The 16,831-nt window shown below is 46.6% G+C and overlaps 2 protein-coding genes across 5 annotated transcripts; one reads left to right on the top strand and one right to left on the bottom strand.

The window, feature by feature from the left end:
• Positions 1-612: 612 nt before the first annotated feature.
• On the bottom strand, positions 613-7,224 carry BBS12 (Bardet-Biedl syndrome 12). 4 transcript variants are annotated; one of them, XM_027853630.1, is made up of 2 exons: positions 7,149-7,224; positions 613-5,820 (listed from the first exon to the last, which is right to left on the bottom strand). In XM_027853630.1, exon 2 carries the CDS (start codon positions 5,557-5,559, stop codon positions 3,448-3,450), a length of 2,112 nt encoding a protein of 703 aa, XP_027709431.1. In that variant the 5' UTR covers positions 5,560-5,820; positions 7,149-7,224; the 3' UTR covers positions 613-3,447. The 4 variants fall into 4 exon arrangements, with proteins under 4 accessions (XP_027709431.1, XP_027709428.1, XP_027709429.1 ...); XM_027853627.1 differs by having other exon boundaries at positions 7,144-7,170; XM_027853628.1 differs by lacking the exon at positions 7,149-7,224 and adding an exon at positions 6,049-6,103.
• A 233-nt stretch (positions 7,225-7,457) lies between these two features.
• On the top strand, positions 7,458-16,608 carry LOC114036944 (centrin-4-like). The gene is made up of 5 exons (XM_027853738.1): positions 7,458-7,540; positions 12,143-12,289; positions 13,045-13,173; positions 15,481-15,618; positions 16,079-16,608. Exons 1-5 carry the CDS (start codon positions 7,538-7,540, stop codon positions 16,166-16,168), a joined length of 507 nt encoding a protein of 168 aa, XP_027709539.1. The 5' UTR covers positions 7,458-7,537; the 3' UTR covers positions 16,169-16,608.
• The last annotated feature ends 223 nt before the right edge of the window (positions 16,609-16,831 follow it).

The raw sequence follows: 16,831 nt of genomic DNA, 5'->3' as shown, positions 1-16,831 counted from the left end.
AAAACAAAAGAACTTAATTCTTAAAGCTTGAACGCAAGCAAAAACAAAAAATTTTTAATCTAAGAATAAAAGCCTTGTGTTAGCAAGCTGTAAGCACCAAAAAGGAGGAAAAACCGAAAGCAACACAATGAAATGGAAGAAAATAACAGTCCATTTTGTAACAGGTTGTCTTTGAGAGTTCACTACATAAGGTCAACAGGAAAGACGCCTACGCCCTCTTGGGTGGCTCCCAACTGTGGAATGTGAACATCACCAGTCTTCTCCAGCCAGTCCCTTTCTCCCCCACCAGTCTAGACCTACTTTTTAACCACCACCCCCAGCTCCACCCTGAAGAAGCATCTTCTCGATCCCAAGTGGAAAGGAACAATGGAGAAGAGTAGTTCAACCCCACTAAAGAGCTGCACTGCTATTTTTAAGCCCACGGTTTTAGTGCAGGGGAGAAAGAGGACCAGATCTACGTAACTTGATCTTTCTCTGCTTTGGGGGAAATTACCCAAGTGTAGCAATTAATAAAACTCTTTTTCTTTTTTTTTTTTTTCAGCTAGGCAATGGGGTTAAGTGACTTGCCCAGAGTCACACAGTTAGTAAGTGTTACGTGTCTAAGGCCAGATTTGAACTCAGGTCCTTCTGAATCCAGGGCCAGTGCTCTATCCACTGCGCCACTTAGCTGCCCCAATAAAACTCTTTTTCATATAACTCAGGAACCCCCAGTGGAGACAGAATCCCCAAGAATTGTACAGCCTCTACTTTCTGTCCCACTTCACTTCCTTCTGTGTTGCTGGATGACAATACACAGAAAGGCTTCTCCTTAATAACAGTGAAGTGCACAGAAACAGGATGATATATTCATGTCTTGCCAACATTAATGTGGATTAAACGGAAAGGGGCAACAAACTTTAAAGAAAAAGAAAACTTTGGAATTGACATCTTCCCTCCTGGACACACATGGGGGGAAAGGACAAGTACTTCACTGTCTGATATCCCCTCCTGGGTGCCTTAGAACAAAGGGTCAACAAACGGTGGCCTGAGGGTCAAACTGCTCAATGAGCTAAGAAAGGTTTTTACATTTTAAAATAAATGTAAAAACCCTTCTTAGCTCTCCTTTACAAAAACAGATGGGAGGCTAGATTTGACTGGTTTGCTCACCCCTTCCACCATCCCATCTGGCCTCTGAAGGCAGAGCCAGCAGAAGCCCACAGAGGTCTGGCAGGGGAGTCATATCAGCCAACTCAACAGCACAACAAAACAAAAATAAATTTTAAAAAATCCCACCTAGTTCCTCAGTCTTCATAGGCCCCCTCTTGACTCATATCCCAAACTGTGGTCCTGCCACGGAGTTACTCAATTTAAACGTCAGTCTGCTTGCTCACTTCTTGCTCATCCTAGTGAGACTTTCCTTCTCCTCTTCCTCCAGGATGAGGGAAGCGCAGACCGTCTTTTCCTAAGGCACTGACAGCCTTATTTTGCCTACTTCTGGAGCATTCCCAGATCACCTGTGTGACGTTTAAAAAGGTTCAAGAGACATAGTTTTGGGGTAATTTAATCATCTTATTAATAAAGCCAACAAGTTACTAATAAAAGGATTGTCATTTGACGTCTCTCTTAAGACCAGAGACAATCATGGCGGCTGGACTCACAGTTTATATACCCTTCAGAACAGTAGATGATCCATCAAACAGCAATCAAATCTAATTGGCTAACTGGATTGGAGGTGGGCTAAATTAAAAGGAAAGGGTGAGTATCTCTTGGACAGGGAAAGTATCTTTAAACCAGACCACCCATAGCTTTAGGGTATCAATTCAAAGAATTACCCCACGGAAGCCAGAGCAGAACACAATAGCTTCCACCAGGGTAGGGCCTTGAACAAGAAAGTGAGACTACTCTCATCACCAGTAATGTCCTTAAGAACTGAACTTCAAGTCTGGACTTTAGAAGAAGGGGAGAGCTCTGAACCTCCCCTGAGATTAATGGTTATTAATAATCATTTCTCACAGCTTTTGGAGAATACATTTCGCTATCCATCCCCAGGTTTCCACTCAAAATGTCAAAACTTTGGGTTTTACCCTTTAGTTGAAAGAGGGATAGAGGCTTAGATATTAGTGTAAAAACAAGTTCTATTAATGGGGCATAATAATTGGAACCCAATTTATGGTTTACTGAAAGGGCAGTCTCCTATCTTGTTGGAAAGGCTAATTCTGGGGTAATTCTTGGGACTGGAATGACCAGTAACACCTAGGATATATCTTACAAAGCTGGTTTTCTCTGCTCTGGGATGACAGGAAGTATGGACTGACTGGCTTATGGAGCTTACTGAATAAGCTGCATTCTGCGTGCTTGCATAGCCTAAGCTTACAGGGTCCTACACATGTGCTCTGCCTTCACTATGTAGACAAGAAGGAGAGGGGCTTGAGATCATCTTCCTTGTCTTACCAACGATTAGTATCTAAATAATAAAGACCAAATTTATTGTGGTTACACACGTTTTAAAAGCAAATTTAGCTCAATAACTTTAAGATTTAGAAAATGTCTGAGTGCTACACGGATAATTTGATATATAAAACCAATATACAAATACAAACATTTACAAAATCTGAAATTTGGGATTTTCCCATGCAAATATTCACCAAGTGGATTTTTTTTTTACATAGTAATAGCTCTCTTATTACATATAATGATCCAATTTTGAAAACTCAACTTACATGAATATATTATGTAGAAGAAGGTAAGGCATATTTTAATACTAGAGATAATGTAATCTTGAGAATATTTTAACCAAAAAAGCAAAGTTTGAGTGTACAGAAAGGGGAAAAACCCGTGATTTTACCCCAGCTAAAGTGCAGACATTCTTCCAAAGAGCACCTTAATCCTTAATATCCCTGCCACGTAGGCCCTGTATAAAGAAAACAGAAATGAAGCTCAGGTAGTGAACTGGGTCAGGTTTTCAGATAATATAGATTTAAATCCATCACTAAATGAGGCAAATCATTTTCATTCGTCACACTGAACCTTATACATTCTTTTCTCTTTCTCCAAATAAAATGAAAAATTGAAAACCAAATTATTTTCATTGTTCCAGAACATTAACTTTAGCCTCTCATCTGGAAAAAAAATTTCTTTTTTGTTCCATTCCCCACTCCTGGGGTAGGAGAAGGAAGGTTGCTTTTGTAATCCAAAAAATTCTTTAACAAAACATGCTAGCATCATTCGGGTCCAGAACTTATCTAGCTAAGTTCTAACAGTGTTCTTTTGAAGATTAGGGAGCAAATGTATCTAAGGTTTCTAGTTTATTGTTAGGGAGAGAAAGGCACTTAATTTTTTTCTTCTTGGTACTTATTAGCTCTGCATTTGACAGAAAATGGTACAGTAGCTATTATTTACTTATTCAAGAATCCTAGATTTTCTTCAAAGGTTATGATTATTTTCCCATGGCATTATAGTAAAACAGAACTACAGTAACAACAATTCATTGAAATTCTGTGAGTTTAACTGTGTATACTCAGCCCCAGTAATAATCTCAGCATCTGTCTGAAGCACTAACAATACCAAGTCCAGTGCTCTGCGCCATGCTTCCCTCTTGGGTGTGACAACATCATAAACCCTTGAAGCTTCTTTTAGTGCACTAGGAATACCAGAATTTAAAATCTCACTACTCACTTTATTATATTCTTTCAGAAGGTATAATAAGGGACAACCAGAGCTTGTAGTTTTTTGGAGAAAGTTTTGAATGAACGTGCTGGCTTCCGTCTCTGAAGAGCAAGTACCTGTGTTATACACGACTGACGAAAGGTACCTGTGCCATCCATCGGCCAAGGCTTGGAGCACAGCTGGTCTATACAGTGCCTGAGATGAAGCCATCCAGGAGGAAGTCATATGAAGCCGTGCTGAACAATCCTGGTCCATCTTTTTCTGTGACTGTTCTACCAACATCTGAAGATGGGTAAGGCATAAGACTTCAACTGCGCCACCTCCCAGGAAGACCTTCTCATCGACTACAGCGTGATACATGCGATAGGCACAGGTCCAGAAACGATCTTCCTTGGCTTGCATCTGTGCAGCGACCGGGCTCGCGAGCACAGCTGTGGCCAGAAGGACTCCTTCAGCTTTGACTAAGACAGCCACCTTGTTGTTCACTTCGTTGGCGTTCAGTTGGCCTGCTCTCCACAGGCTCACATAGACGTCACTCCCCACACACTCTTCATTCAGCTGTGTAGCATAGGTCACCTGCGCTGCTCCAGTGACCTCGGCAAAGTCCTGCAGCACATGGTGACTTACTGGCCCAATGATCAGCAAGTTATTATGCATACACCTTTCCAGTACACCTTCAGACACACTTCCTCGCACCAGGACCAGGTTTACATTTAACCGAATTAGTATCTCCAAAATACGGTCCAACCACATCTTGTCTGGATATGTCAGACTTTCCAATTGAGTTTTAACATTTCCCAGTCCATTAAATCCCAAGTGGCGGTAATTCTCACTGAAGTCACCATCAATGAGAGCCACCCGCAAAGGCCGATTCTGGAGTTCTCTGATGACAGTGACGTGGTCCATTGACACTAGAGTGATATATCCAGGGAGGATGCAAGAAAAGCTTTCAGGTACACCTGGTAAACAGCAAGTGGAAATTTTTGAAACATCAAACCTAAATGGCACTGTACAATTCCTCCTCAGATGCGCATTCTGATACTGGCATCTGACGGCTGCTTCCACCAATGCCATGCTGCTATGATCTCCGTGACTCAGACCCACGGCCAGCCGCACCAAGTCATTGCATGGATGAACACAAGCGTCGAGCTGCCCTTCGTCGCTTGTCCGGTAAGAGCCACTTTCTGCCCTGTTAAAATGCCTGCTGTGGCTTAGTCTTGATTTTCTGCTGTGGCTATTTGGAATCGGATTGGTTTGGAGAGGCTGAGGCGCAGTTTTATTCCCTTTAGCTACTGACTGAGAACTGAAGGAGGAAAATCTAGAAGAGAATTCCGAGGAGTGCCCGGAAGAAAACGCAGGAGGGGATAGTGGAGAAGACACGTCGTTTCCATCCCGCCGTCTTCGGATCCAAGGAATCTCTGCTGGGATCTGCACAAGCGGGCTGGGAATGACACTCAGCGTTCCAAGCCAAGGGTAACTCCTCGCGTCTCCCGCGCTGCCCAGCACATCATGTAGAGGGATCTGAAGAGCAACGACTTCTTCCCCACAAGACTTCAGGCCTTCTGACATCACTGACACGATGACTGAAATAGGGATGTCCTGCTGAAGACATCGTAGGGCAGCCGCGCTCCATGCGCCAGCAAGAGACAGCAGGGTGTTGGTGCCTGTCCCGTACGAGGTCTTCTGCGACTGCACTGCCTCATGAAGAAGCTGCCCGACTGAACTAGTTAAATCCAGGCTCTCAAGAAGCCTCACGGTGGAACCGGCTAACACACTTTCACGAGATCCCTCGCCTACAATGAACTTGGACGACTTCACCGGGCCTAGGAAACCTCGTCCGGTTTCTGTCAGTGAGGACAGCTGCTGAAGGCCTATGTGCTTCCTCGTGCTTATATTTATGTAAGCCATGACCATGAGTCCGTATCTCCCATGAAATGAGAGCTCATGCCACCTCACACATGGCAGTTACACATCCCACATGACTAAAAGAAGTCTGAAAATGGGCCGCTCGGAGGCCGTGCGCCGACAGAGGCTTCATCCTTAAATCTGGATGCAGCGGTGGCAGGCGCTACCATCCGCGCCTAAGACACGCTCTCTCCATTTGCTGTGGGAGCCGCTTCCTCTGACAGGACTTGATAATTAGACCTTGATTACATTTCAGTGGAATATTCTCTTCTGTAAGGGAAATTACTCAAATGAGTCAACGGAGTGAGAATAAACCAGCATTAAAAATCCCTATTTGTATCGGCAGTATGATAAGACTTTGATCATTTATGGCTCCCATGTGTGTCAAAGAGCTACCAAAAAGCAGCAGATAAAGGGTTGGTCTTAAAGTCAGCAAGGCACGGGTTCAAATCTCACTTCTGACACCCGCCGGGTGACCCTGTATAATAAATCACTTACCCTCTCTCTAAGCGCCTCATCCAGGCAATAGGTCATAGACAGGCTAAGATCTATTAGTGGAGAGAGTTCCCACACCAGGAGCGCCCTATGCTTATGGAGTCATAGTTCACATATGCATTTATGCATACGTAAAACATGCCGACACACGAGATCATACAGATGACTGCTGGAAGGATAGTTACGCACGTGCGTTTCTATTCATTGATGCACGCATACCCACACACGCATGCTTGTCTCTCCATCTATCTGTGTGATGACGCACATATGCCCTGGAGCTGTGAGAGAAGATCAGATCTCTGCCCACACGGATCACTCCGCATTTGCTGAGCACCTGCCGTGAGCCGGAGCCGGGAAGAGCCTTCCTAAAGCCCGGGTCCTCCCTCTGCGCCGCACCTCGGACAGCGTGGGGGCCCCAGCAGAGCCTCAGCTCTCTTCTCCGTGGGTGGGTGAGGACAGCTGCTGAAGGCCTATGTGCTTCCTCGTGCTTATATTTATGTAAGCCATGACCATGAGTCCGTATCTCCCATGAAATGAGAGCTCATGCCACCTCACACATGGCAGTTACACATCCCACATGACTAAAAGAAGTCTGAAAATGGGCCTTCTCACCTAAGAGATGCACAAGGGCCCATACGTGGCAATGCGGGGGTCCCAGGGAGGGGCGCACCCCTCCCTTGGACGCACGTGGCTCTTTATACGCCCACCCCCCCAGCCTTGGCACGCACGGGGCGCACGCACGCACTCGGCACACGCACGCATGCACAGTTATATACACTCTCACACCCCTCCCTTGGCCACACGTGGCTCTTTATACGACCACCCTCCCCAGCCTTGGCACGCACGGGGCACACGCACGCACTCACAGTTATATACACTCACACCCCTCCCTTGGACGCACGTGGCTCTTTACACGCCCACTCCCCCCGCCTCCTCTCCCCAGCCTGAGCACGCACGGGGCACAAACGGCACACGCACACCCCCGCACACCCCCGCAGCCTGACGCATGCTCACAGTCCGGCCTCGGCGTCGCCGGGGCCTCTCCCCGCAGCAGGCCCGAGGTCCCGCCGGCCTCCTGCCTCCGTGCCCCCCGCCGACCTCACCTAAGCGGCTCCACACCGCGCCTGCCTCGGCTCCCGCGCCAAGCCCCGCCGCTCCAGCAGCCAACCAGCCCCCCACCCGCGCGGACTGCGCATGTGTCCAGGGGGAGAAGCGCCGTCGCTAGGCAACCGGGGCGGGGGCGGGAGCTGGCGGAGGAACGGCCGTCCGATTAGCGGAGAGCCCGCGAGCGGGGCGGGACCTCGGGGGAGCCGCCCTGCCATTGGCCTCCCGGGGACGGGGGCGGTGCGAGGCTGGGGGCGGGGCCGGCGAGGGAGCTCGCCCTGGCAACGGTGGCGGCGGCTGCGGGCAGGCTGGGCGGCGGTGGCGTCGGGGTCGGGGTCGGAGCCGCTTCGGGCAGCGGCCGTGCGGGCCGGGCCGCGTCTCCCGCACCATGGTGAGCCGGGGCGGGGCGGGGAGGAGCGGGGCAGAAACTGAGGCCCGGGGCGGGGCGGGGCCAGCCTCGGGGAGGAGCCCTCCTCCTTTCCTGACCCCGTTGGGGGTTTTCTTGGCAGAGATCCTAGAGTGGTCTGTCATTCCCTTCTCCAGCCCTTTTTACAGGTGAGGAAACTGAGGCAGGCAGGGGAAAGGGACTTGCCCAGAGCCACCCAGCTAGGAAGTGCCTGAGGCTGAATTTGAACTCAGGAAGCTTTGCACTACGGCGCCCCCTAGCTGCCCATAGCCCTCCTCTTACCGATGGGTAAACCAAGGCAGACCACTGCGAAGGGTTCGGCCAGGGGCTGGATTCCTTTGTCTGGCACTGTGCCCCAGCCCAGCTCTTCCACTTTGGTCGCATTTTGAATGTCCGCCTGGGCAGGCTCTGTGATTGGGTGGTGCTGGAGTCCAGGAGACCCCAGTTCAAATCCTGCCACAATCTCTGGCTGGGTGGCCCTGGAAAAGTCGTGGAACCTCTGTCTGCCTCTCAGGTAGTCATTGTAAATGCTTAGCAGGGTGCCTGGCACAGAGTGAGTGCTATATAAATATCAGCTGCCATCACCACCATCATCATCATTATCACCGTCATCATCACCACCATCATCATCATTACCACCATCATCACCATCATCATTATCACCATCATCACCAACACCACCATCACTATCACTATCACCATCACCGTCACCATCATCATCATTACTACCACCACCACCATCATCACCATCATCATTATCACCATAATCATCACCACCATCATTATCATTATCACCATCATCATCACCATCGTGTCTGGGCGCCAGGTTTTAGGGAGGGCATGGCTGCACAGTGTGTGGTTTGTGCAGACACCAGAGGGAGGAGCTCTGGGGGTTAGCCTGGTGAAGTGAACACTCAGGGGTATGACAACATTGGAGGCCCCTCCTTGCTCTACCCATCGCACATCCAGCCTTGGTTAGGGGCTGCAGGAGAGATATAGGGACCCTGAAGTTGGAGATGATGCTCCGGGAGGGATGTCAGAGCTGAGGATCTGGCAGTGGGGCGGAAGGAAGGGGTGGGGGGTGACCTGGAGGTGGTGGACCACCCCTGGGGGGACAGAGGCAGGGAGTTGTCACCCTCAGGACAGCCTCAGGAATCACAGAAGCATAGGGGATTGGGGTGGGGAGGAGGGCATTGTGAGGGTCATTTTGGTGGGAGTGAATAGTATGAGGAGGTGTGTAGTCATTGGAGAGAGAGCCTTTCAGGGCAGAGTACAGATAAGCATGACAGAAGGAAAGGAGAAATCAATAAAAAAATCAAAAAAATTTAAAAAAAATAGAAGAAAATGTGAAATTTCTTATTGGAAAAACAGCTGACCTAGAAAATAGATCCAGGAAAGATAACATAAGACTTACTAGACTACCTGAAAGCCATGGAAAAAAAAAATAAAGCCAGGGCATCGTTCAAGAAATTATCAAGGAAAAATGCCCTGATATGTTTGAACCAGAGGGCAAAAAAGAACCCACCAATCACTGCCTGAAAGAGATCCCAAAATGAAAACTTCCAGGAACATCACAGTCAAATTCCAGAGCTCACAGATCAAGGAAAAAGTACTGCAAGCAGCCAAAAAGAAACAAAAAGAAACAAAGAAACAAGCTACAGTCAGGATCACACAGGATTTGGCAGCTTCCACATTAGAGAAATGGAGGGCCTGGAATATAATATACTGGGAAGGCAAAGGAGTTATTACAACCAAGAATCACCTACCCAGCAAATCTGAATATAATCTTTCAGGGGAAAAATGGATATTTAACAAAATAGAGGACTTTCAAGCATTCCTAATTTAAAAGACCACAGCTGAATAAAAAAAATTTGACATCTAAATACAGGACTTAAGGGAGACATAAAAAGCTAAAAAAGGAACGAGAAAGAAAACATAAATTCAATAAGGTTAAACTTTATATTTCTATATGGCGTTAAACTTTATATTTCTATATGGCAGGATAATATTTGTAACTCTTAAGAACTTTATTACTATAAGAGCAATTAGAAGGAGTAAATATAGACAGAGGGTTTGGATATAAGGTGATTTTGATGGAATGGTACCCCCCCCAAAAAATAAAGGGATGAGAAAGAAAATTGCACTGGAAAAAGAAGGAGGAGGGGAGATTGAATTGGGTAAATTATCTCACATAAAAGAGACATCAAAGAGCTATTATAATGGGGGGGGGAGGAATGACAGGGAGGGGGGTGGCAGGCAAAGCTTAAACCTTACTGTCATCAATGCCTAGTGATTATCAAAACAATCTGCTATTGGGTAAGTAATAGAATGGTGAATCAGTGGAATAGATTAGGTACCAATTACATTATAGTAAATGACCATAGTAATCTAGTGTATGATAAGCCCAAAGATCCAAGCTTTTGGAACAAAAAATCATTATTTGACTGCTGGCTGGGAAAATTGGAAAACAGTATGGTAGAAACTAGGTATAGACCAACATCTCACACTGTATACCAACATAAGGTCAAAATGGGTACATGATTTACACATAAAGGGTGATACCACAGGCAAATTAAGAGAGCATGGAATAGTTTATCTGTCAGATTTATGGTTAAGGGAAGAAGGTTAAAGACCAAAGAAGACAGAGAGAGTATTACAAAATGTAAGATAGGTAATTTTGATTATATAAAACTTAAAAGTTTTTGCACAAACAAAACCAGTGCAACCAAAAGTATAAGGAAAGCAGAAAACTGGGAGAGAAAAAAAATGCCACAAGTATCTTTGATAGAGATCTCATTTCTCAAATATACAGAGAGCTGAGTCAAATTTATAAAAATACAAGTCATTCCCCAATTGATAAATGGCCAAAGGATATGAAAAGGCTGTTTTCAGACAAAGAAATCAAAGCCATCTATAGTCATGTGAAAAAATGCTCTAAATCACTATTAATTAGAGAAATGCAAATTAAAACAACTCTGAGGTACCACATCACACCTGTCAGATTGGCTAACATAACAAAACAGGAAAATGATGAATGTTGGAGAAGATGTAGGAAAATTGGAACACTAATGCATGGTTGGTAGAGTTGTGAAATGATCCAACCATTCTGGACAGCAATTTGGAACTACACCTAAAGAGCTGTAAAACAGCACATACCCTTTGATCCAGCAATACTACCTCTAGGTCTGTATCCCAAAAATGTCCAAAAAAATGAAAAAGATTTATTTGTACAAAAATATTTATAGCAGCTCTTTTTGTGGTGGCTAAGAACTGGAAATCAAAGGGATGCCCATCAGTTGCAGAATGGCTAAACAAGCTGTGATACGTGATTGTAATGGAAAATTATTGTGCTATAAAAATGATGAGCAGGCAGATTTCAGAAAAACCTGGAAAGACTTGTGTGGACTGATGCTGAGTGAAGTGAGCAGAACCAGGAGAATGCTGTACACAATAACAGCAACATTGTTCGATGAAGAACTGGGAATGATTTAGCCCTTCTCAGCAAAATAATGATCCAAGACAATCCCAAAGGACCTAGGATGAAGCATTCTGTCTGCCTCTAAAGAAAGAACTGATATTGTTTGAATGCAGACTGAGGCATGCTATTTTTTACTTTCTTTCATTTTTTTCTTTTATTCTAGTCTTCTTGTACAAAATGACTAATATGGAAATGTTTTACATGATTGCACATGCATAACCTATATGTGATTGCTTACCGTCTTAGGGAGGGGGAAGGGAGCAAAGGAAAGAGGGAGGGAGGAATAGAATTTGGAAATCAAAACTTTAAAGTGTGAAAAAATTAAAAAAAAACAAAAACCTCGTAGGTCATTTTGGAGCCTGGACACACACATTTCCAGAGTCAGGCAAAGAATCAAATACAAGAACCATCGTGGAGCCAAAGCTCAAACTGGCCTTATGGGGCCTCCTTGCTCCACCTGCCCCAGAGGAGGGGTCATGAGGGTGCTGCTGCCTGCTGGGTCATTGGCTGTCCTTGGGAAGATTACTCCATCTAAGTCGAGCCACCCAGGACCAGCCTGAAGCAACCTGGCAGTTCATTGTCCCCAGAGCGTCCAAGCACTGAGTGAGCAGCGTGTTAGCCAGAACCAGGCAGGGTGGCTCTGCCTATAGCCCAGTAATCCAAGCAAGGGACCAAGGACTTGAGCTCCTGTGGTGGCAGAAAGAGTGGAGAAGAGTAGGCCCAAGTGAGAAGTGTCAGGAAAGGTCTGGCAGTCCTCCTGGAATGCTCTCTCTCCTCCATTTCCTTTCCTTTCTCTTCACTAAGCTCTTAGCTTGCTCTGGCTGAAGCACATCACTTGTGGGGGAGTCAGTGTGTTGGGGGTGTAGGCCCACATTAATTTCTCCTAAATGACCTTCTGAATGTCCCAAAGGCTTCGTTATGCTGGGGCTCGCTAGTATCATTGTCAAAGGCGTTTGAATTGGAATCCAGCTTAGTTATAGAAAGGGGCCTTGAACATGATTATTTGCTTTTTTATTAAGAACCTTGTCAGCTATTTAACTCTGTTTCTCTTGCATCTCTAATGAATGGAATTTGATTTCGATTTAACTCCTCTGTGTCTGTTTTTACAGGCATCTAACTATCGACCAAATGCCAGTCAGCGGAAGAAGCCTAATGTCAAAGTCGAATTGACGGAGGAGCAGAAACAAGAAATCAAGGAGGCCTTCGATTTATTCGACGTCGATGGGTCTGGAAGCATCGACGTGAAGGAATTAAAGGTATTGAAGATTCCTTCCTATTCACAAATTCTGAAAAGTTTCCTGTTGTGTGCAGCGCTTTCCAAATCCACTTTTATTGTTTCGATGTTGTGAAGGTGCACGTTGGAATCCTGATGGCTAATGGAGACTTCAACGTGTACAGCCTTCCTGGAAAGTGTCTGACGTTCTTCTCCTGTTTCACCGGTGAGAACAGTCTCACCAGTTAGTTCAGTGATGTCCCCCCAAGCCCTGCTCCGTGAAGCAGGGGCAGACCAGGACAGGATCCAAGTCAACTGACGTTGCTTTTTAACGTTGGGCTGGATCCAGCCTGATGAGGGGATTCTGAGGCTGTCGCCAGGCCGGTGCTCAGTCAGATAAACAAGCCAGCCCCAGGCTCCATCACTCCACCTTCTCCCACTTAGTAGAACACGCCAGAGCTATGCTGCCGTGCCTTTGAGGACCCAGAGTCATTTCCTTCTCATTGAAGTAGCAATGGGACAGGCATCACTGCCGGGTGAAATCTAGTATGACGAATTCTGGCCACAGTCACTCTTGAGAGCCACCTCCTGGGCTCTGGCAGGATGGTGAAGGCAGTAGCCACGCTGATGAGGTGACTGAGAAGTATGTTAGATCCACAAGCCCACAGTGAGTGCACAGCTGTCTGCAAGGGATGTTTTTTTAAAAGAGAAAAATCAATAACTAATTTCAAATCAGTAAAAATCATAGCTAACTTCAGAAAGATAGAATCTAACACAGCGATGCGTTTCTCATTTCAGATTGCAATGCGCGCATTAGGCTTTGAACCAAAGAAAGAGGAAATTAAAAAAATGATTGCGGAGATTGACAAAGAAGGATTTGGCACCATTAGCTTTGAAGACTTTTTCACCATGATGAGTGTGAAAATGGTACGGTATTGTTACTACTATTTTCAGAGTAAGAAAAAACAATTTTAAAAATACTCCCCTTAAATCCTAACCTTTTTATAAATGTTGTAATAAGTAAATCAGTGCCTGTTGAGAAGTAACTGCATTTGAGGAGGACAGGACCCCAAAGATGGCAGCTTGTGTTTTAGCTGAGCAGAGCTCCTAACAGCCGCCGGGAGGAGTCAGTGAACTATTTATTGCCCAAGGAAGGGACCCATGCCCACCCCCTTCCCTCGCCTCTCTGAGATGACCTTCTGGCTGGCCAGGCCAAACGCCGCTGGCTCTGTCCTGAAGGCCCCATCTTCCCGTTTCCTCTGGAGCCTCGGCGTCTCTTCCCTGGTCATCTCTCTGTCTCCAGACACACTTGGCTCTCCCCTGGTCTTAAAAATAAAGCCGACTCAATCCTCCTTCCCTTTGCCCTGCTTCCTCCCTTCAGACTCCATCTCTCTCTCTGCCCCTGCTTCTAGAAGAATCTGCCCAAGATTCCCCTGTTTGCTCGCAGCTTCCTGGCGCTTCTGGCCCTCATGACCTTCCGTTCCCCTGCCCCCACCAATGACCTCCGGATTAGCATCACCCCCAGCCTCCTGCTGATGCCGTGATCCTGCCTCCTCTGGCATCTGGGGTCCTGCCCGGCCTCTTTAATTAGCTGTGCCCAGTGCCCTGTGTCTTCTGTGCATTGTCTGTCCCTCCCATCTCTTACCACCGAACAAGAAAAAATACAGTAACAACTCTTGATGCTGCGGCCCCCCACAAATGTTCCATTTCCATGTTTACGACTCCGAGGTTTCCTTATCTGATCATCACCTGCCGTGATTCCACCTGTCCCTGATCCCTGCGGCCCCCAGCTCCTTCCTGGGTCGCCCCTGCCCCGGCGAGGCTCTCCTCCCTTCCTCATCTTGACGCCTCGGTGACCTGGCTCACCCGTGGGCTGCCCCCGCCAACCCTGGGCCAGGCGTCACGCCCGCCATCGGCTGTCTTTGCTCCAGTTCACGGGCCACCTGACAAAGATGCTGGCCAGACCCCCTGGGTTCCAATCTGAGTTACAGGGACTTGTTTTCATGTCTGGTCATCCCTACTAGATGTCAAGCTCCTCGAGGGTAGGTCTGGACTACAGGATGCAGGTGGCCCGCCTCACTCCCGAGTGTGGCCCCAGCCGATGAAAGTGCGCTTGGGGAGTTGCTAACCAAGGAAGTAAAAATGCCAGGAAACAGATGACATTCCAGTGTGGAGTAGTCAGTGTGCGTGACCTCTGTCTGTGACCTGGACCTCGTTCACCTTTATCTCTGCCCCATGATCCCGTACAGTGTGTCAGGCAGTCAATCACCAAGCATCTATTAGTGCCTGCCCTGTGCCAGGCATTCTGCTGAAAAACACAGAGGATTGGGATGGGTGAGAAGTCAAAGATGCCAATGAGGTTGAAAACCTGGGTACCTTTGACATAGGAGGATGGAAGCTCAGGAGGCTGGGTTTGAGATATGTTGAGGGTATTTTTGGAATCTTTGAGGAGGAATAGGGGTGGGGGCGTAGAGTAGGGAAGTGGGGAGTGATCATTTTCAGGAGATAATAAGGACCAGCCTCCTGGAGCAGACAGGTTGCTTTAGGGAGCAGTCAGGGAAGGTTGCTCAGGCAGCGTGCAGCTTCATAACCGAAGGCATTATGAGGCAGGCAGGGGAGTTTGGAATAGACAGAATTGATCAATGTCCACTGTTGCCCAATTCCATGGAAGGTTAGTCTGAAAACCACCAAACAAAGACTTATGCACCAGATGTAATTAATTAGCACTCTGTCCTCAAGATAAGGTGCCAAAACATCCCTGAGTAAAGTAGGAATCTTATGAACCAACCTAATAATGGAGAATTTTAAAACTTAAAACCCTTACCAAGTACCTTTGGTATCTGGTATTCTGGGCACCCACCACTCCCACCCCCCCAAAAGCTAAGTCACAGTCTTCTGTGGGCCCAGCCCTAGGGGACAGACCCCCGTGGCGGCAGGGACTGTCCACACACCCCCTCCACCCTCACCACTCTGTCTAGCCCCAGGAAAGAAAGGAGGAGTGGGAGGGGAGTAATCATGGGGCTGAAATGGTCAGGGCTCAGGCTGCTGCATGGGAACCCAGGGGAAAGCAAGGTGGGCCCAAATTGGCACGTTTAGAATGTGTCCGTATCTTTTCCCCTCTTAGTGCTTTGTGCTTGTGGGAGCCTGGCATATTCCTGAACTAAAGCAAGGACAGGTGCCGCTGTTCTGGTGACTTGGACCTACATTTGACTGTTTTTTTTTTCTTTTTTAAAGAGTGAAAAGGATGAAAAAGAAGAAATTTTGAAGGCCTTCAAATTATTTGATGATGATTGTACAGGAAGTATCACCCTCAAAAATATTAAGAGGGTTGCTAAGGAATTGGGAGAAAATTTATCAGATGATGAACTTCAGGTAAATGTGTTTTCTTTCTTAGCCATACTTCCTTGTCCTTTAGCGATCCATTATTTGGGATCAAAGAGAGTTTATTTGGAGAAGAACAAAGCCTTCAGAAGATAAAGGCGTATATATACCTCAGTGCAGGAATGTCAAAGGTCCTGACTCTTCCTCCCCTTCCTAACTTATAAATGCTCTCTCGGCCCTTAGTAAGCCTGAGCAAGAGGGCATGCGTGCCTGTGTGTCCGTGTCTGTCTAAGGAGAGGGTGCTCCCTCCTGGGAACAGGACGGAGAAAAGGCCCGTGTCTGAGGGTCTGCCAGAGGTTGGCTGGAAGGGGCCCAGGTCCGGAGACAAGGTGGCGGTGGCAATGATGCAGAGCCACAAGGGGGAGCCAGAGAGCCGAGTCAGAGAGCCCGTGGAGTGGCAGGGCGGACCCAGCTGCGTTTCAGATTTTGTAACCAAGTCTTTGTTTTACAGGAAATGCTGGACGAAGCTGATCGTGATGGAGATGGAGAAATAAACGAGCAAGAGTTTTTGAGGATGATGAAAAAAACCACTCTTTATTAGTGCTAATTCTTTGGTAACCGTGTCCAGAAGGTTGTTACTCTTTACTGTTCTGTAATTTAATCCCTAAATGTTGACCATCTCAGTTTTTAGATTATACGGACAGGGTTTTACCTTTGTGGCCGCCTCTTGGGACTCGAGAAGATTGGCTTCAGGAGCTTGGCCTGACTCTAAGAGGCAGGATTCAGTGACTGCAAAGCCTAGCTTACGAATCCCAGGTTAAAGATATACAACTTTCTCTCTTCCCTTTTCTCATCTCTCTGATCCAGGGTTGTAAATGCTAATAGGCCAGAAAAGATTTCCAAACAAAATTCCCCAAGGAATAAATGAACTTTCACTTCTTTTTCTTTGCATAAATTTCAAAGTAGACAGTGAGCTTTTTGTTGCCATTAAAAATAGTTGTTTGTTTGTAAAAAGTGTGAAATAAAACTATGCTGCAAGGATATGCTTATCAAGCACTGATACTTAACCATATTTTTTCTCTATAAGAATAAAATTGTAGGAATAAAACACACCGATTGCCTTAGTTTTGTAAAATATTAGATTTTCTTTTTTTAGGCAATTGGAGTTAAGTGACTTGCTTAGGGTCATACAGCTAGTAAGTGTCAAGTGTTTGGTCTGAGGCTGGATTTGAACTCAGGTCCTCCTGACTCCAGGGCCAGTGCT

This window comes from Vombatus ursinus, unplaced genomic scaffold (genome assembly GCF_900497805.2).
Source record: "Vombatus ursinus unplaced genomic scaffold, bare-nosed wombat genome assembly UNPS02010193.1, whole genome shotgun sequence".
In the NCBI taxonomy this organism is placed as follows: Eukaryota; Metazoa; Chordata; class Mammalia; order Diprotodontia; family Vombatidae; genus Vombatus; species Vombatus ursinus.
This window is presented reverse-complemented; position numbering and strand designations above follow the sequence as displayed.

What these genes read in the sequence shown, in the direction of transcription:
- BBS12 (XM_027853630.1), bottom strand. Translation starts at nt 5,559, where the DNA reads ATGGTCATGGCTTACATAAATATAAGCACGAGGAAGCACATAGGCCTT.
- LOC114036944 (XM_027853738.1), top strand. An exon ending in TCGACGTGAAGGAATTAAAG is followed by an intron (nt 12,290 to 13,044) that starts GTATTGAAGATT and finishes TTCTCATTTCAG; the next exon opens with ATTGCAATGCGCGCATTAGG. An exon ending in CCATGATGAGTGTGAAAATG is followed by an intron (nt 13,174 to 15,480) that starts GTACGGTATTGT and finishes TCTTTTTTAAAG; the next exon opens with AGTGAAAAGGATGAAAAAGA.